This window comes from Phalacrocorax carbo, chromosome 1 (assembly GCF_963921805.1).
Source record: "Phalacrocorax carbo chromosome 1, bPhaCar2.1, whole genome shotgun sequence".
NCBI lineage: Eukaryota > Metazoa > Chordata > Aves > Suliformes > Phalacrocoracidae > Phalacrocorax > Phalacrocorax carbo.
The window spans coordinates 127,475,523-127,495,192 of NC_087513.1; the positions used below are offsets into that span (position 1 = coordinate 127,475,523).

Below are 19,670 nucleotides of genomic sequence, written 5' to 3' on the forward strand. Positions count from 1 at the left end.
ACGAGCGCCCGGCGCCAGCCGCCTTCCTCCTCCCGCCCTGCCTCCCCCAAGGAGCCCGGGATAATACAAACCGGGCCGGGGTCGCGGGAAGCGCGGGAGAGGAGGGCCGCCCCGCCGCCCCGCGCTGGGCGAGGGGCGGGGAGCTTGGCCGCCCATCACGCCGCAGCCCATAGGCAGGGGCGGCCGGCGCGCCGCCTCCCTCCAGGCATCGCGGCCTCACGAAGGGAGAAGGAGGAGGGTTTTCTTTTATTCTGTTTCCGCCCCCCCTCCTCTCCCTCTCTCTTTTCCAGCCAGTGGAGAGTGCCTGCCCCCGTGAACTGCCGGTACAGCGCCTGCGGCGACGCACACAGGCTGCCGCCGCCGCCGCCTATAAATACGTTAAGAGCCGGGCAGAGGGCGGACAGTGCGCGTCTCCCGCCGGGCCGGGCCGGGCCGAGGCGGCACGGACACCCGCTGCCCCGCCGAGCCTCCCGGGCGGCTCGGCCCGGTGCGCCATGGCGTGCGTGGAGCGGTGCCGCTGCTGCGCGGAGGGCAGGCGGCACGGCAGCATCCTCTACAGCATCCTGAGGAGCGCGGAGCGGGCGGCGGCGCCGCCGGCGGGGCAGGGGCCGATGTGGGGGCAGGCGACCCACGGCTGCCCGTGCAGGGCGCGGCGGCGGGTGTCCCTGAGGAGCCCGCAGGTGGCCTGCAAGGCGGCCTCGGCCGTCCTGGTGAAGACGCTGCGCTTCGTCCAGAACGTGCCCTGCTTCCAGGAGCTGCCCCTGGACGAGCAGCTCCTGCTGGTCCGCAGCTGCTGGGCGCCCCTGCTGGTGCTGGGGCTGGCGCAGGACCGGGTGCACTTCGAGACGGTGGAGAGCGCGGAGCCCAGCATGCTGCAGAGGATCCTCACCACCCGGCGGCTGGGCGAGCAGCCCCCGGCGCCGTGCCGGCCCCACCACGGCCCCGCCGGCGGCGGCGGCGGCGGCCCGTACCCGCCCTCGGCCGGCGAGATTCAGGCTATCAAGGGCTTCCTGGCCAAGTGCTGGAGCCTGGATATCAGCACCAAGGAGTACGCTTACCTCAAGGGGACGGTGCTCTTCAACCCGGGTGAGCGGCCGGCGGGGGTCTCTCTCTCGGGGAGTGGGGGGGGGGGGGGAGCGGGCGGGGAGATCCTCCCCGAATCCCCAGCCAGGCGGGGCGGACCTGGGTCTTCTCCTCAGGGGGAAGGGGGTAATGGAGGAGGGGGACGCGGAGCAAGGTCTCACCCCGCTGTCCCCCTCTTCGGGGCCCCGGCTGGCAGGAGGGAGCCCTGCGCGGCCGCCCCGCCTGCCGTTACCACCAGATCGGGGGTCCCGGGGGCTGGCGCCTTCCGCAGAGGTTTGTCACGGACGCGACAAGCCCGAGGCACTCTCTGAGGGGAAGGTCGGAGTCGGCGGCGCCTCCCTGCTGGTTTCCGAGCGGGGCGCCTGGCGGCGGCGGCGTCTCCTCAGGGGGAGACGGTCGGAGCGGGGGGACCCTCCCGCCGGCGGCGGCCCCCGGCCCCCGGGGACGGCGGGACTCAGCCTGCCCGCCCCGGCGGGGCTGCACGCCGTGGAAGGAAAACAAGGCAGGGCTCAGGGCTTCCAGGAGCGAAGTGCTGTTTGGGCTTTGCGGGTGGCATTTATCATGGGCGGGGGAGGTTTGCCATCTTTCGTCGTGGAGACTTGCACACATGCAGCTCTGCCGAGTGACTTACCGGAAAGGCAGCGGGCCGGTTGGGTACGGCACTTCCTAAGTATGCCGCTACCGCCTGAAGGTGGGGCATGGCTCTTCCTGCCCTCGCCCTGGCCAACTGCTGCTTAGGCTTTCAGCCTAATTTCCCTTTCTCAAGGGGAAATTCTGCACTCTCTGTCCTTCAGCGCCCTTCCTATGGCTCAGCAGGAAACACTATGTCGTACGTTGGAGTTAATGCTTCTTGCCACTTGTAACCTGGAGCCGCTCAGAAACAGTTGTCAACAGATGCCTTAAACGCGAGTGATGCGTTTTGTAGAAGTGAACAAGTTAACAAGTTTTTTATTGTCTTCCCCTCCCTTTACAGATTGTGTTTGTCACTGTAAAGGTGTTTCGGAGAGCATTCTTCAAGCAAAGTTTTTGTTTTATCAGCTAATTTATTTAATACTTCAGTGAATGTTTGCAAACGTATTTCAAGTTTGCGTAGTGAAGAATAGTACTGAATGTCCAGAACACCAACGTGATAAGATTCTGAACTGCCCTATAAAATTTGGCATGTTGATTCTGCGTACAAGACTTCCTCTGGCAATTTCATTTGCTTCATTTCTTGAGTGATAAATGCAATCTGTAAGCTGTTAGTAGTTGCTCTGTAAGAAGAATGTTGTTTTAGTGACAAAACCCATGTAAACAAAATAATCTGTTTTTCTTTTCAGATCTACCTGGACTGCAGTGTACACAGTACATTGAAGGGCTGCAGAGGGAAGCACAACAAGCTCTAAATGAACACGTCAGACTCATTCACAGAGGTGACGAAGCCAGATTTGCCAAGCTGAATGTTGTTCTATCCTTGTTAAGATCTATTAATGCTAATGTGATTGCCGAACTATTCTTTAGGCCCATCATTGGAGCAGTGAACATGGATGACATGCTTTTGGAAATGCTTTGTGCAAAATTATAAAGGTGTGTAAAATGAAGAAAATAAATCCAATGCAAAGAAAGGCCTAGAGCAGAATAGTGTAAAGTACTGTAAATAAACTAACTTATTGTTTTTACATAGATAGTATTTTTGTATTGCGTAATAAAAGATTCTTCAAGCTCTGAAATTAATTTTTATTAAACACAGTGGTTTTGGAATAAGATTACATCATCAAAACAAGCTTTAAGGTTGTACAGAATGTTCATATCCAAAGTCAACTGGCTATTCTTTTACCATGTCTCTGAATAAAGATCACACTTACTATATTGTACTTTCAAAGTGAGTAATCCCTTCTTTTTTCAAAATAAGCAGCAGCCTAGGTTTGCATTTTAAACATCATTGCCATACAGAAGGGGGGATGAACAAGGCATTTACTTCACAAATTTCAGTAATATTAAAATAGTGTACTGTAGCCAGTTCTGCTCATAGAGCTATTATTTGAACTATCAAAGGCTTACTGCAGTCAGCAAGCTACGTCTATTGACCTTAACAGAGTTGAATTCTGTAAAGACTATTAAAGAAAATATTCACCTAAGATTTTCTTCCATAGGGGGAAGATGTGTTAGGAATATTTTGAGAATGAAAGTAGCTTGGTCAACTCTTAAGACTTGGGGTAAAACATTCCGTTCAACACATGTTGGGCTCCAGGAGAATAAAGTAACAACATGCAAACAAAAACCTCTAAAAATATCCAAACAGCAAATGCTGGATAGGGTCAGGAGAACTGCGGTGCACTCCATACTTTTCTTTGCTTTTCATTTAGGTAATTGCTAGCTAGGATTTCAAAAGCCAGATTTTTCAGGCTACTTATTCCTATAGAAATACAAAATTATGCTGAACCATGGTGTACTTTTGGTACATCCATCAGGATTTGTCAGCTGACATGAAGGTGTCTTAATTAAGGATAAAGCTTACATATTGGATTTTGGTGGTTTGTTGTTTTTTTTTTTTTTGTCTTGGACTTGATGCTTTCTCCCAAAGGAGTTGGGATTTCGGGGGAAAAAAAAGAAAGCTCTTTTAAAAGGGAAAATCGGTGATTTAAGGGAATTTGTTTCATGGTGTTCCGTTTTCTGTGTGCAGTTTTCTAGTCGTTCCCCTGGGGAATATTGGTAAAAGCATGGAAGTGTGACAGTGTTCCCGAAGTAAAAGATATCAGTAACTCTATGTATCGTTCACATACATATTAACCACTAGCAATAATAGGTGTTTTTTAAAACACAATTAGTAAAGTTGAGGCAGTTACTTTCCTTAACAGGAGGTGTGGAGAGGAGAGAGGAACGAGTTTGAAGAGCTTTCTCCTGCTGCCACCTTGCGCAAAGGATAATTACAGCTCCTACACTCAGGTAAGGAGCGGGGGGACTCTCGTCTTGTACCTACCCTACCTTTGGAGAGGTAGCCAAACCTTTCTAGGGGGGCAAGTTCATCCATAAGTAGTATCACGGAGGTCTGAATCGCCGTGGCAAAAAGAATCTCATCATGGACTAGGGTACTGCCACTAAGCAAACAAAACAAAGCAAGAAACACAACCTCCCTCCTGCAAAGCAATGGTGTAGCTTAAATGCACACTCTTCAGGTGCTCACATAACTGGATAGAGTTGTGTGCCCTGAGGAACTCCTCAAAAATTCCAGAGAACAGAAAGTGCATCAGTAAAGTGCTCTTCACCACCAGTTCAGACTTCAGACCAGCTGAGACCATGGTAGAGCAAGCTTAGTCTTTATGCTTTTGTATGTACACACACAAGCATGTAAACGTATATAGCAAATATAAACATACATATGGAGACTATTTACTGAGTATGTATAAATGTTCTGTGAGTTTACAATAGCTTCTGAGTTTATCTAACATCTTGGTAACATAAATATATGTATATGTTTTGCTCTTTCTCTGTAAACAGCATATGAACTTACAGCGGTTAGTTTTCAAGGATGCCTGACAAAGAAATCTCTTCACAAAAGTACAAAGAACAATGATAAAATATTTAAATAGTGGTTACTGGTGGAAGGTGAATCTTAGGGAAGCCTTAGGTTAAAGCAACTTCATCGCCACTGCGGATTTGTTAATATGCACGCTAGTGTTCAGACTTTTCTGCTGAGTGGCAGAAGAGGCTTGTTGGCAGTATGCTGACAATGAATTGTAGTAGCTGAACCTTGGTCACAGGCGAGGATTTTCAGCTGAGCAGTCACCTTGAGAGAGTTTGGATCTATTGTGCCACTGAATACAAAAGTTTTCTTGACTCAGGTGGACCTGCTTACATCTCCAGGTTTGATAAGCAGGAATATCCCCCTCTGAACCAGTTCTGTATTCTGCTCAATTTTCTGAAGTTGTCATGAAAAGTATTGCTTCTGTGTACAATGAATCCACCTTGAACTTGCTGTACTCCATCATATTCTTTTAGACCTGCAATACTGTTAGTAATTTTGCAGTTGTCTACTCAATCGGAAGCACTTGGGTACAGTAACTTGGAAATCTGAATGGGAAAACTGATTTATCAAGGCTTTCTGCGGGGAACTACCAAAAATAGTGTCTCTTCATAGGTCACAGGAACAGGAATGACAAAGCAAGAAATTAAAGAGACTTGTAGGAAGAACCAAGCTGAAGACTTGGACATCCACACAGGAACGGGACTAGTATGGTTCTGGAACAGGGTGGGGAAGGGTCTGATTTTAGTGTGGGGACAATGTGCCAAGAGCTGACTGGAAGCAGGTGGAGAGAGATTGTAACTCACAGGACAAGCCAGAGCTTGAGCAAAACGGTGCCTGTGGGAGTACTTTGTGTCAAGTCCAGAAAATATTGCAGAGCAGGAAAGAACCTACCCCAGAAGCTGACGCAGAGGAGGACACAGGCATCCTCACCAACCTGACGGGGCTGGATGGCTTGTTCTCTCCTCCACTGGTGCATCAGCTGAAGAAGGGTCGATAGCGGCAGCTGTGCAAGCGCAAAGAGCAAGCTGCTCAGCCTTTGTGAGCTTATGGCGCTCGCAGAAGTAAGCAAAACTACTCTGTTGCCCCAGACTTTTGACCCTGGGTGCCCTACGGCACAGTTTTCCACTGCCTAGAAGTACTGGGCTAGATCCTTTTCTGCCCCTACTCTACCCTGTGCAGGGTAGGTGAACTCTGAATTGGATAGCCTACATGGCCATGGCTGCTGCTCTGACACAAGAGGTGACCTCTCTGGACATCCCTGGCAGCAGGGGTAGGACAACCTGCTGGAGGCCTCAGGCAGGCAGGGGAGAAGGGAAGGCTGGGCATAGGAGAAGGGTGCACCCATGGTAATGTAGCCTTTACTAGGAGGAGCGGGGGTTGAGACCCTCCCACGGCTTCAGGTGCCCAAAGGAGTAGTGTATGAGACCTCTGTCAGCTACTTTGGACTCCTGTGGAGGTAAAAGCCTGCTTCCAGCCCGTCTTCTGCTGAGCAGTGCTGCACTGTGCTGTCAGCTCTGCGCTGTTAGACGCAGCATAACATTTCTCCTCGTGCTCTTAAAAGTACCAGTAAAGTCTGCTTTCCAGTTCAGATATTAACATGATTTCTGATGATTTTTAAGCATTCTCTCTGTTTGCTCTCTATCCCTGGTGTTCTGGGCATGAATCTTCTCATGAGCATGGTTTGGGTTTTTTTCAGCCCTCCAGGGTGTTAGAGGCATTTTAACTAAAAGCAGCCTCCCAGGCAATTTAATCCTGTAATCCCCACAGTGACTGTCTCAGCTCGATAGAAGCAGTGCTGTATGAAAAGCCATTCCCACCCACCTCAGCGGAGATGCCTATTGCTTGTGGTCAGGACTGCAACATCAGCAGTCCAGACACCGGCTTCCAATCACAAAGCACCATTCGGCAGAGGTTACTGCTGCGTGATATCCTTTTCACCGGAGAGATCTGAGAAAGGATAATTTAGAAACCCACTTTCATTTTTAGTTATTATGGTTATGTGTGTTTCTTTTAGATAAGAAGAAGCATGGCATTTATTTATAACCTTACTTTTCTAATTTAATATATAACCTTTGCTTGGGTAATCTTTCTAACAGTTTATCTTAAACTTTGCAGCAGTTTGCTGTTGTGGATAGACTCTGAATGCTGTTAATGTCTAATAAGCAGTAACTCTGCTCCCAAAGGTGTGGTTCTGCAACTTAAATTTTCTTGTTTTGAAGTGGCCTCATATACTGGCTTGAATTTATTACACTGTCAGTCATTTTAATTTCTCTTCAGACAGAACTTACTCCTCTAGTGGACCTTGTGGGCATTGCAATATATGGCAGAAATTAAAATAAAATAAATTAAAACAAAATGTCAGAAAGCCAGTTGGTGCTGTTTTCCCTTCATTGAAAAAAAGTCCCAAACAGTGTAAGCAAATATTGTATGGAGATGTTTTGAAATTTTGAGATGCAGCTTGAGATCTGCATGCACATATTGCCTTAGCACTCTTACCATTTATTTTAAATTGTGGAAGTCTAGTATTTTAAAACTGAAATGTACACAAGCGAGATTCAATAGCTGAAACCACTAGAAACTGGCAGAGGAACTTTGACAAAAATGTCCTTAAATCAACAAGCACTGTGAAGACACAGGGCTATAACTTATTAGATGGTACTGTGTGCAAATCCACAAATCATTCATGTTGTTGATATAAATCAGTAGTCATTTCACTGCTTATGTCAGCAATCAGATTGGCCCAGCTTCTTTTAGATATTCACACCATGTCTAGATGTAGGTAAATAACTGCACAGCTGTTAATGCAAGCACTCATGATATACAGACACCTGTTTATACTTAGGTTATTTACTTATTTTATATAAGGAAAATTAAACTAGTTTCAGAAAGAAGAATCTGTCCTTTCATTTTATATTACCACTCACTATTTTGTCACATAGGATGAATTTCACCTCGCTTAAACTGAGGAGACTGAAAATTTGATATCCAGTCTAGTCCCGACAGCTAGGCTCCGTCTGGAGCGAATGGAGAGGCACAGAGACCTCCAGGTGGCGTTTCATCCCAGCATACCTATTTGTAGGGTGGAGTTGCTGTTCGTACTTGGCAGAATATGGCTAGATTCAGGTTATACAATGAACTGTCTGTCACTGCAGTTTGGCAAAGTGAGACTTGGAACCTTTGGAGTCACCCTCAGTTCTGGAAAAGCATTAGCCGCCTTCTTTCAGCTGCTGCTGTAGTCCAGCTTCTCACATACACAGGTGTCTATGTATGCACACACATACAGTGCAAAATATAGCAGGACAATTCATATCTTCTTTTTCTAGTGGGGCTGGGATAAGAGAAATAACAAAAATGTCAGTAAAGCCTGAAAAAGTAGAAGAGATTGGTATTTGGAAAGGGAATTTTCTTGTATGTAACCACATTCATGCCAGGAGCTAGCAGGCCTACTGTTCCAGGTTTTAAATAGAAGACTAATACCTGCCAACTTTAAATAAAAATTAGGTAAACAAAATTCATTCATGTCTCAAAGAGAGAGAGAATCCTTTTTTTTTTTTCATCTCAGTTAATAGATCTTTTTCTTATTTTTGAAACTGGAATAATCAGTTAGGACTGAGTCACCAAATGACCAAAATGATCAGTACTGGAGTGAGGATGCTTTTTTTCACTTTTTCTTTTTTTCTGGGTTTTTTTTTTTTTTTTTTCCCTTTCCTATCTTATCTTTACCAGGTCAGGAAGCCATAGGAAGACATACAAGTCTGTGTTCAAAATGTTGCAATGTAGCAGGCAGCCGCCATCCGGTATGCTACTCCTTTGTCAAGGACTCTGGTGTCCTGATGAACCAGAGCTGGGGGTGATCTTTAGGGAGGGCTTCTGGGAAGCTGAGGAGCAGCATTGCATTTCTAATGTCTGGAATGATTAGGGTGAAACCCTCCTTCTCTATCAGCTGACTCTCAAATAAGGTAAGGAGAGCAAAATCCTGTTGCAGGTAGGATCTGAGCTGTTCTGGGCTGGGAACATCAGCTGTTCTCAAACAAGGTGAAATGAGTGAGGAAGCCTTTATGACCTGCACTAAGTTATTTCCATCCAATTTCCAGGCAAGCTAAACTGCGCAGAAATTGAGGGATGTAAGAATGATGGCTGAGCAGGCTCTGATAAAGAGGTTCCAAAGCTCAAGAAGTTGCCACTTTTAAGCTGATTTGCAAGAGCTTCTGTCTATCACTTCTGTGATATCTGACTTGCAAACAGAAAACTTTCACTGTCATTTGCTATGGAAGTATAGGAAATATACAGCCCAGTTAACATGCAGTAATTCTTTACATAGGGGTAAGTGGATCATCCAACTGAACTTCGTGATACTTAATGGGAATCTGCTAGAACCACTTGTTATATCTAGAAATTCTGTTCAGAAAGAGCTCAGACATTAGGCCTTCAGCGCAGTCAGAAGAGTGGGGAATGTGTCTGGGCTCCTGTGCCTGGATGCACACCCTGACTACAGCCCAGCTCTGCTCCGGGGTGAAACCACAGCATGTGTGCTAGCAGTTTCCTCTTTCAGTTCTGTCTGTCCTCCTCCCTACCTGACAGTGTTTTTTGTAGGATGGACAACAAATGTGTGGGCCAAAAGTAAGTTGTGACTCCTTCCAGTTAGGTTGCTGAGCTGGACAGCCGGGAAACTAGACCGTTGGAACATGGTGCAGCTTGCACCGCTTACTCGGGTTGCGTTGTGGAAGGGGCAGATGGCTGCTCTTTTCAGTACTGAGTGATACATGATTCTGTTATCCATATCTTTCCCTTTTCGTCACTTCCTCACATATTGGGACAAATATTTGAAAGTATTTGCTACCTTATTTATGGGACAGACCTGGAGCCTTTATAAATGCAAAGCAGTTACTGATAGCACAAAGTAGGCACTTAAAGTTTTGCCTGGCTCCCAAAGAACTCAGTATGCGTGGACTTGGTATGCTCTCAATGTTTCCTTAATATAAACTGTAGAAGGGTAATTCAACAAAGAAACCCCTTTTCTATCAGTTATTTTATTACAGAACAGTAAAGGTGACAAGAAAAAAAAAAATGAAGAGAAGCAGTAAAGCTGAAACAGGCTATAAATTATAGTGGGTGTATACTCTGTTCTTCTAAATAGTCATATGGCTGGAAGGGATTTCGAGTAGTCTTCTAATCCATCCTCCTGCCCTGAAAGGATGAATTATATAACATGTCATACCTGACAAGAGCTTGCCTAACCTGTCTTTAAAAGTTTCAGTGATGGGGTCTCTAAGACACCCCCATTCAGTCTATTTCTGTGTCACTACCCTTAAAATTCAAAAGTTGCCCAGGCACCTAAGGCATCTAAGCTGACCCTCTGTATTGTAACATAATCCCCTGTTTTCCTAACTTATTCACCAACCAGACGGATAAACTTTATGGCAGAAGATCCTTGCATATTTGAATATATTAATCTTAAACAGAATTTTGTGGAAAGCTACTTGCCTGGATTCTTTCAACCACCCCTGTTTCATAGAACTCTTACCTCCTCTGGACACCCATTTGGCCAATACCATTCCTGAACTACAACTTATAGATTTTCTATCGGAATGGAAAAAAAAGAAACTTATGAATTATATTATTTTACAATTCATTTACACTATTTTGTCGTAATATTTTAAAAAGCACAGTGAATCCTTTATAGATAATATTTTTATACTCATTTCTTTTGTACCAGTCTAGCACTTTCTGATAGTCAATAACTAGGGTTAAAACATATTTTCCAGCTGCAGTTCTAAACATTCTGCATAGATACGCATTGCATTTTGGTAAAAGAGAACACTTTTCTAACCTCATGGTTGTACTATTTGATGTTAAAGGGAAATGGATTTGAAATATCTCTTGGATTTTTTTTTCCCAAAGTGGTCTTGACACTTGTGAAATTTAAAAACTAGACTGGTCAAAACACTTAGAAATACCCTAGAGGGACTGTTCTTAAACTGTCAGTGTGGGTGGGTAAACTCGGTGGATGGGTAATTTTCAGTGCCTAATTGCCTTGAGCCTATGAAATGCAGCTCCTGACATCAGTTCATTACAATATCAGTATGTGCCATTGTCTCAATGACCGTTATTATGTTTTCCTGAGAGAAACAGGTTCCACTTAACAGTGTATTTTAATTTACTTCTTTAAACTGTCTTAAACAATAGAAGGGAAAGAAAAGGAGAAAGGGAACCAAGTGGTTGTGTAATGTAGCAGTTCTGCTGGAATTAGTATGCAGGGAATATGAAAGGAAAACAGCTAATGTCATTTGCAACGTGCCCAAAGAAGAATGCTTTACATCAGAAGTTAAACACTATCATTACTGCAGACCTTTTACTTCACAAATAACACAGGCTTTTGTGCATCAGAAATTTTGCTAGAGAAAAGGAAAAATGAAATAAAATAAAAAGAAAGCAGAAAGATTAAAGGAGCATATGACGGCTGCTATAGAGCCTGGCAAAATCTGCAGCACAGCAGGTCCCTCCGTGTCTGCTATGCCATACTCTGTCAAAAGCAGCTCCCAAATGTGGTGAAGGAAATGTTAACATTTCTAATCTTGGAAACATTAAATGGTGCCATCTCAGTTTCATCAAAAGCCTGTAATAAAAAGCAGCCAGAATGCTTTCTCTCGTGAGGGCTCAGTGAAACACAGATGTTGCTGCTCCATATTTTCCCAGAGACCCTCACTGACTCCTTTCACAGAGAGTCTGGTCTTCCTGTAATCCCATCACTGCCTCTAACAGCAGCCTGCCATTTCCATCAACATTTTGCTCCGCAGAATTGCTGACATCGTGCAACACTCTGCTTTTCTGCACATTAAACCAGTTAAAACTAAGGCAGTAGTAGCATATCATTGCTATTGCTGGGGAAGAAAGCCGATACTGTTCGTATGCATCCTATGAAATGAGAAAACAAACCCCAACTGAAGCCTGTTTCAGAACTTCCTTACAGAAATATAAAAAATCATAGCCCAAAAGGCAAGGAAATTACACTAATCAATATTCAGCTTGTGCCTGTGAAAGAGTGATTGGGATCCATGCTGACATTTTCAAAAGCTTTCTTTCTTGCTCATGCACTTTTCAATAACAGGCTTATTTTCCCTTTCTCTTGAGACTGGAATAACCATTTAAGGTTTTTAAATATCTATGGATTTTTTCCAATAATCTGCACCATGAATAGTAATCGTCTTCTATATCTTACAGTGCTGCTTCCTGAAAGTCAGCATTTTTATCTATTATGTTCTGTGACATCCTTTAGTATTCCTTGAAATCTGATTCTTTTTTTTGATCTCTGTTGATGTATTATTTTTTCTTCATTTAAACAGTTTTCTCCCTCAAAGTATTTTGCATATGAATATTAATATAATGCAATGACTCCTGCTGAACAACACTTTCCAGTACTATCATATGCACATGCAATCACATAAATTTTGTGTATCTAAGCAAGTCCTCATTAATGTGCCTAGCTATTAATTTAGAAGAGCAATCACTACTTACACATGGAGTTTTGAAAGGTAGACATACAAGGCAGTCTTTGCCCCTTGAAGAACCTCCTTCCGTTTGTAACTGAGCTCTGTCTGACCTTTCATAATTAACACTTTAGCGGCAGGATGTATTAAGATGTATGGTGGTATTTCAGTAGTTTTAATGGGGAATTTAAAATCTGCACATTATGGTTGCCAGCACTGATTGAGGATCTCATGGCTATCATGGTGACCAATGGACTTGTGGGGCAGACATTACTTCTGACAAGTGAAATAAATCTGTCCTGTCAACAGAAAGGACTGCATTCAGGAAGCTAAGCAGCAGGCCTGCTCAGACTTGTTAAAAACTGGTGTTCGTTCTGTTAGGAATGAATTGGAAGTTCCGAATATATCATGATAAAGTATACCATGCCTGATCTGACAGCTCAAGGGAGGCAAGGCTGCTGCCACTCTGTGTTCCCACGTTCAACTAGTAGTGAAGCTGAAAATGTATTCCCAGCAGGTACCTGCGCACAGAGCACACGCATGCACCACACGTATGCATATACAGACAGACAGCTGGCCGTGCAGGTCACAGACGGACACTCAGGGCGTTCACAAAAGAGGGACAGCACCAACAGCCTTGTCGTGGTCCCCCCTCTGGCTGGGCAGGACAGAGGACCATTAGTGGGAGTGCATATACATACACACAAGGTGGATCCATTCAGCAACTAGTCTTACTCAGTCTCCCCAGCTGATGGCACCTGGACACATGAGCTCCCAAGCCTGCAGCTCCTCTCCAGTTGCTGGCACCACAGAACTCCAGACACAGACACACACACACAGAGGGTAAAGAGACCCTTACTAGAAATCAGTTAAAGGTGGACTTTAATAAGGAGATAGGCAGACTGTGATGATCAAGTGCAGGGCAGGGCCAGACAGCTGCACTCACCAGCCCTGGCTTACATGGACCCTTTTACTCCCTTACCTCTCCATTTGTTCCTCCCCAGATTGCCTAAATCCCTCCCTTTTTCTCAGCTTTGATTCCTCCCTTAAACATGCCATAGTATCCTAAAGCAATCCTAAAATGTTCTTCCCCTGCATCCCATCATGCGTCCCTCCCACAGACAGCAACCGCCCTTAGTCCAAAAAGTGATCCACAGAGCTGCTCCCCATGACTCATGGTGATGGGTTTCACACCTGGACACCGGAGTGACATAAGCAGGGTGCCCTTCCCTTTGAGACTTCAGTTTGGGTTTCCCCATGGCTGCTGTTGTGCCCCTGTGCTCCTCTAGGCGTCGATGGTTGATGGCTCCTGGGATGGGCCTGGCAGTGGCTGGGCAGGATATTATTTTGGCTCCCCAGATCCATTGTCTCTCTGAGCACTTCTGCGGGTGTGCAGATGAGCTTTTATCAGATAACCTAACACATTCAGTTTGTCTTGTAACAACAGTGACTAGAAACTCAGTAAGACTGAAAAAATACATCATCTGCAAGAGGATAAAAGAGCTAGCCTATCCTAAACACCTGCCTTCTGAGACAAATTTGATAGCCACATGCTTTTATTTTAGTGGTATACGATAGCTATGGCCATTCTATTAAAGATAAAATTTGCATTATCTCCTGTCTTTCAAAATGCACTCCCATCACTACAGAAAATATTTTTTTCCTGTGTTTCTTTGCAAGAGTGCAGGATGACAACATCTCTTGAATAAATTTTGGTAAATCATAGATAATTTAATCACCAAAATTACATCAGTTATCATCCTGTCTACATTTGTTAGTTTTGGGGGCGAGTTACTAAGGAGATGTGATGATGGTGTGTCAATGTGTGCAAAGGCAGCTTTTGATTCCTAAGCACTTCATAAAAGTATGTTCCTCCATGTAACTTCAGTGTCATTCTTACCTCCTCCATTGTACTTTGTCCAATTCATTTCACCAGCAGACAATGTGAAGCAGAAAAAATTCAATGATCCACTGTGTAATTTCAAAGCACTGTCAGTAGGTTAGCAAATTCAGGCTAAGACGAGACCCTTAGTATACATTCATGCAACTCACTGATTTTTCTACAGGCAGGGGAAGTAACTTGAGCAGAACTTGGCCCACAGCGTGACCAACATTTCACACAGCCATGGTTCCACATCACCTACCCCCCATCCTCAGTGTGTTTCAGCATAGCTTCTGAGCACCAAACTCACTTTCCAGCTTCCGTGCACAGCTGTGGTGTGAGAGAACTCAGTAAAAACCTCCTTCATGTTTGAAGAGATTAACAGAGTTTCCTAAGTGGCAAATGTGTTGGAAGTGGATCTGAGAGACACCTACCCCAGATTGCAAAGTAATGTTAAAAGCAATGGGTAAGACATGCTGTCAAGGACCTCAAAAATGGCCTTTTCTACTCTGCTCCAGAGCAGTCCGTATTAGTTCTTGTTCAACACTGTGTCTAGAGGGTGTGCAAACGCTTCATAGAATAGTAAACTGTAAATCATGTTATATTTACCTACATAACATGCTGAAAGTGTTCCCAGCTGCAGTGAATGACTAGTATTCATGTAGTAGACATGTAGTCATGATTAGTACCCAGAACAAAACCCCCTCTCTTCTAATGCAGATAGCCTCATCTTATTCTCTGCAAAATGCAGTCATGGCTGTTTTACATTGACAGCAGTTCTAATTTGCTCCTTTTGAAAATGAAATGGGAAAAAGCAGGCAGAGTATAATGGAATTGCTTGAGCTGGAAGCTAGACAGGATATCAAGGCTAGTACTGGAGAACATATAATAGGATTTTCAACTGATAAGGAACTTGATCTTATCTCTTGTCTTCAAAGGAAATACCTCTAGCAAGCTAGCATTTGCTACCGTGGTGAAAGGCATGGATGTAAGGAGCAGATCCGAGGGAAGCATACTGCCTGGTGAGTTACCAACACCTACACACTGCAGCATTCAGATTTTTTTGGAAGCTTCTCACCCAGATACTATCCAGCCCCATCTGTGCTCAGCTTGAGAGCTCTGCTGTAGCCAGAGCTCAAAGCTACAGGCCAAATTGGAGATGCATGAGCTGATCAAAATTTCCTCTAATCCTACCTCAAGAATAAGTGACTGAAATTAATTCCATCAACTCTATAGGTTTGCAGCAGTGCCCCTGGCGCATTCAGGCTGATTGGCTTATTGCCATAATGGTTTCAGAAATATACTGCACTATAAATGCATGAGTTCTTCACAGTAGCGCATTACAATCAAAATTCCTACACATCTATACCTGCTATTATTTAAATCGCTCACTGCAACTCCATTGAACGTGGCACTTTATTACAATGGATTCTTAGCAAGAAAATCAAATAGGAGAGGATAAAGGGATAAAATTGCAAGAAAATGAGAGCACATAATCAAAGAAAAAATTATATAATGCTTTGGGATCTCCACTTTTATCCTCACAATATTAAATCATTCTCTTCTAGTCGGTAGGGGAGAATCTGAATGACTAAGAAGGCTACATGCAAGTTTGCAATGCTGAAATAGACACTAACAGGTGAAAGAAATCATGACTACTTCAAAATCATGATTGAGCCTCCCAGCAAATTCAGCATATCTAGGATTTCATCCCAAGTGACTAAAAATGTCCAAAAAGAATTCCAAATAAGTTTAATACATTTTCTTACTCATAACTTGGAGCACTATGTAAATCATAGCCTGCATCTAGAGAGGGAGAATAGATTAAAAAATATGATCTATATCTACTGTATTTTTCAGGGCTACCCAGAGTAGAATGTCTCTAGGGGACCCATTCAGCAATCCAGCTGCATGAAGTCTTCTGCAGTCTGCGGCTATAGGCAGCACAGGCCTGTGACTCAGCTGATACTTTTGCTTTTTCCTGATATATGGGCCCTAGTGGCTACCTTTCTTAAGATGGAGCTTCTCAGTCAGAAGAGATAAATCCTCTGAGAACGTGCAGTTCTATCAATATTAAAGTTTCAAGAATTGCATGCATTCGGCAGTAATTTTATTTGAAAAGAAATCCATGATTTTTTTTGAAAGTCAAACATCCTTCTCAAATCACTGAAACAAGATCCATTTTTGTTTTCAAACTGCTTGTCTAGTTTTGTCTGTAACTTTACATTTTAACTCTGATGAGCACCAATATGAAATAGCAAGAAGTAGGTTTGATTGACAGACAGCATTCTTCCCCTCCCCCCTCAATGAGCTCTTTTGCAGATTGTGTAAAAAAATGCTGTGTTTCATTGCTATTCAAAATAAGGACAACTTTGAAATTCTCTGTGAAACAGACTTTCCATATTTTGTACAGCTTTATAATTAGATTTCTCTTTAATTAATGTCAGGTGACATTAATTTGTGTTTGGACACATTTGGAAAGTATTTCCTGTTGGATATCCTTTCCTGGCTAATGATTCTCCACCTAGTCTACATATGACCTTACCTTGGCCTCTCTCATGCATTCTGATCTTGGAAGAGACTCCTCAAAGTCCCACAGCAAGAGAAATTATTTAGTTTAAAACCCATGATGGTAAGGTTTCCAATGGCGTATTAATACTTAAATAATAATAACCATCTTTATATTGTCTCTTCATAGTCCATCTGACTGTGCTATTTTCAATTTAATAACCCAGCTGATTTATAAAAAAAGAAATTGTTAGTGAAATCTAAATTCTCTAAATAATTTCAGTGCTTTGTTTACACTGACTAGCAGACAACTGCATGGCTGTGTAACAACCTGCTGTATGCCTCTTTTTTGTTACATTCATTTCCCTCTTTTAAAGATCCATCCATATTCTCAGATATATAATAGGAACACATCCATTTCTTGATATCTTTGTTGCTGTTACATTTCCGTGCCATTTCATTGCTGACTGTTCCTGAAGACTCAAGGGCCAGAATCACTTTATGCCTGTATTATAATTCTTAGGCTCAAAGCACTAAAACTCAAGATTTTGTATATTAAGAAAAACATTTAGTTCCTGTCTGCATATCAAATGCAAACAGCAGAATATGTCAGACTTTTTCTCCATTACTAAATATAAAATCTTTCTATATTGTATCTCAATACTTTCCAACTCTTGCAGGCATTTATGTCTCAGTAATATTCAAGTAACGGACTTGAAAACTGGAATACTTCTCAGTTTTAGTATAAGCTGAAGTTATGCTGAAGTTGTATTGCAAGAATAAAAAAGAAGTGAGCAGTTGCTCTGTTGTCTTTGTATTCAGTAAAATCTTTGCTATGCTCATTTCCCCCCAGCCCTACCCCCCACTTGTAAAGCACTTGACATCTGAACTGTTTAAACTTTGCCATGAAAAAAAGTGATATTATTACCTGAACAAATACACTTTGTGACTTGGCAATAAAAAAGGGCTATAACTGAGATCCATGAATTGCTAAACATCATTTGAATTATGCATGCAAACTTTATGGAACATCCTATCAACTGATCATCTCCTTTTTGTCATTTGATGCATATTAATTTTATGCTCTACTGCTTCAGCTGCTATTTCACTAGAATGTTTACTGCTGTTTAAGGTATATTCACAACAGAAATAAAAGTTGTTGTTACATGCACATATTCTTTTCCCCTTCAGCATTGTAACCTGTGTAAAATTTATTTACTTCAAAATTAAATACAAGAAGATAATGACAACAAAGTTGTAGCTTTTGTGATTATACAGGTATATTGTATTCTTTTCTTCCAAGTATTTTTTTTAATTAATTTAAAAATCAGTAATGGAAAAAACCCTTCTTAGGTTATGATCTGATTTTTTTTTTAAAGATGGGAGGTAGGGGGAAAGTTGGGAACCAACAGAATTGACTTGAGCCAGGCAACACATAGACAGATGACATACATATTTCACTCAAAGCTCCTGGATTTTTTAGGCCTAAAGGAGGATTAAATTAGATATGTGGAATTCATATATATAGACATACCCTACCCAAACAAAGTCCTCCCTCAGTCCATCCTCAGACTAGTTTAAAATATCTGCAGTTTCTAAAGTGATAATGCAAGAAAGATGTCATTTTCCTTTGCACCTAAAAATCTGTTTCTCTCAATGAGGTGCTGGATGTGCAGTCCTATTTAAAAAAAAACCAAACTTTATCTAAGTGTCCCTGTGCCTTCAAACAGCATAAGAGTGGTCAACATTAGCAGTATCATTTGTTGGGAGTGTACTTTTGAAGTGAATTTTCCAATCACTCCCATTTACCATGCCTTGGCTCACACTGTGGACTGATCTTGAGGAGCAGGAGCTGGATTCCCTCCAGATTAAACTAATCCAGGAGGTGAGGTCCAGCTGCTTGAAGGCATCCAGTTCATGGGACTAGGCTAGAGTTAGTTCAAAGCAAAATATCTTTAAGGCCTATAGCATGAATAATAGCTCTTTCTTCAGCACAATGTTTCACTCTACAGTTCCTCCTGTGCCGCTCTACTTCTGGTGTAGGCTTGGTCTTTGACCCTGCTGTGTCTTAGTTTCTACAACAAGCAGGCTTTGCTGCAGTCCTGGAGCCTTTGTTCTCTCCTGACACACTCTTGTCAGCCATCCCCAGCAATAATCCTAGAAAGCTGGTGGAGAAAACCAAACAAAACCAAACCTGGTGATAATTGGTTAAGTTAATGCTTTACTAAGTCCGTTTTGGAAAAGCTAACATTTCACATACTCATTGGTTGTAGAGATTATTTCCCTCTCTCAGCTTTGATTTTGATGCCATACCAAGGAAAAGGAGAATGAAATATCCTTTGATCTTGCTTATGCCCATTTTGTGAGAAAGGGAAGACACTCTTTGCCCCTCTCTTTTCCTATTGCCTTCTCAGAGTGCATGCACTGAACAAATCTTGCGGTTGATACCATGAATAATCTTCACAACGCTATGGTCCATCTGGCTTTATAAACAGGCTGGGTCAAAGCACTTGCAAATTTGATCCTTTAGTGTAGGTATGATCTCCTCCATTTTGTTATCTTAGCCTGATGGATGGAAGGTGACGCTTCCAACTAACAAACCAACGCTTCCACAGGGAAACGCAACTACAAAGTCTGCATAAAGAGATGACATCTACATTTCCATGATTACCATAAGAAATTAAAAGAGATAACTACGGGCTACAGGAAATACATAAATAAGGTATGTGACCTGGAAACCTGGGATGTCCTGGGGAAAGGAGGGAAGGGAACCCAGCTTTTGGTAACTGAGCACCACCAGTTCTGGGGGTTACAGGGCAGGCATGGATGTGGACAAGGCCAGTGGTCACCTGCAGATCACCCCACGTTAGCCAGAGTGGCTGAGTCACAGTGATTCCCTCTCTGGGAGGTCCACTGAAGGTCACTCAGTCTCCAAGATGAATGGAAAGTGATGAGATGCATCTCAGAGTCCTGAGGGAATTGGCTGACATAGTTGCCAGGACACTCTCCATGATATTTGAAAAGTCATGGCAGTCAGGTGAAGTCCCTGGGGACTGGAAGAAGGGAAACATTGTGACCATCTTTAAAAAGGGTAGAAAGGAGGACCTGGGGACCTACCGTCCTGTCAGCCTCACCTCGGTGCCTGGGAAGATCATGGAACAGATACTCCTAGAAGCTATGCTAAGGCACGTGGAGGACAAGGAGG

At 43.4% G+C, this 19,670-nt stretch overlaps 1 protein-coding gene and 1 long non-coding RNA gene across 2 annotated transcripts; both read left to right on the forward strand.

Moving 5' to 3' along the window:
- The first annotated feature begins 201 nt into the window (after positions 1 to 201).
- Positions 202 to 2,936, forward strand: NR0B1 (nuclear receptor subfamily 0 group B member 1). The gene is made up of 2 exons (XM_064473840.1): positions 202 to 1,086; positions 2,403 to 2,936. Exons 1-2 carry the CDS (start codon positions 495 to 497, stop codon positions 2,645 to 2,647), a joined length of 837 nt encoding a protein of 278 aa, XP_064329910.1. The 5' UTR covers positions 202 to 494; the 3' UTR covers positions 2,648 to 2,936.
- Positions 2,937 to 3,925: 989 nt separating this feature from the next.
- LOC135316407 (uncharacterized) lies at positions 3,926 to 19,266 on the forward strand. Its single transcript, XR_010375760.1, has 3 exons — positions 3,926 to 4,008; positions 14,896 to 14,979; positions 19,030 to 19,266. It is a non-coding gene; the product is annotated as an uncharacterized LOC135316407 (long non-coding RNA).
- The last annotated feature ends 404 nt before the right edge of the window (positions 19,267 to 19,670 follow it).

Excerpts from the sequence above, each read along its gene's own strand:
- NR0B1 (XM_064473840.1), top strand. The coding sequence starts at position 495 with ATGGCGTGCGTGGAGCGGTGCCGCTGCTGCGCGGAGGGCAGGCGGCAC. Across the intron at positions 1,087-2,402 it reads GACGGTGCTCTTCAACCCGG|ATCTACCTGGACTGCAGTGT; the intron begins GTGAGCGGCCGG and ends TTTTCTTTTCAG.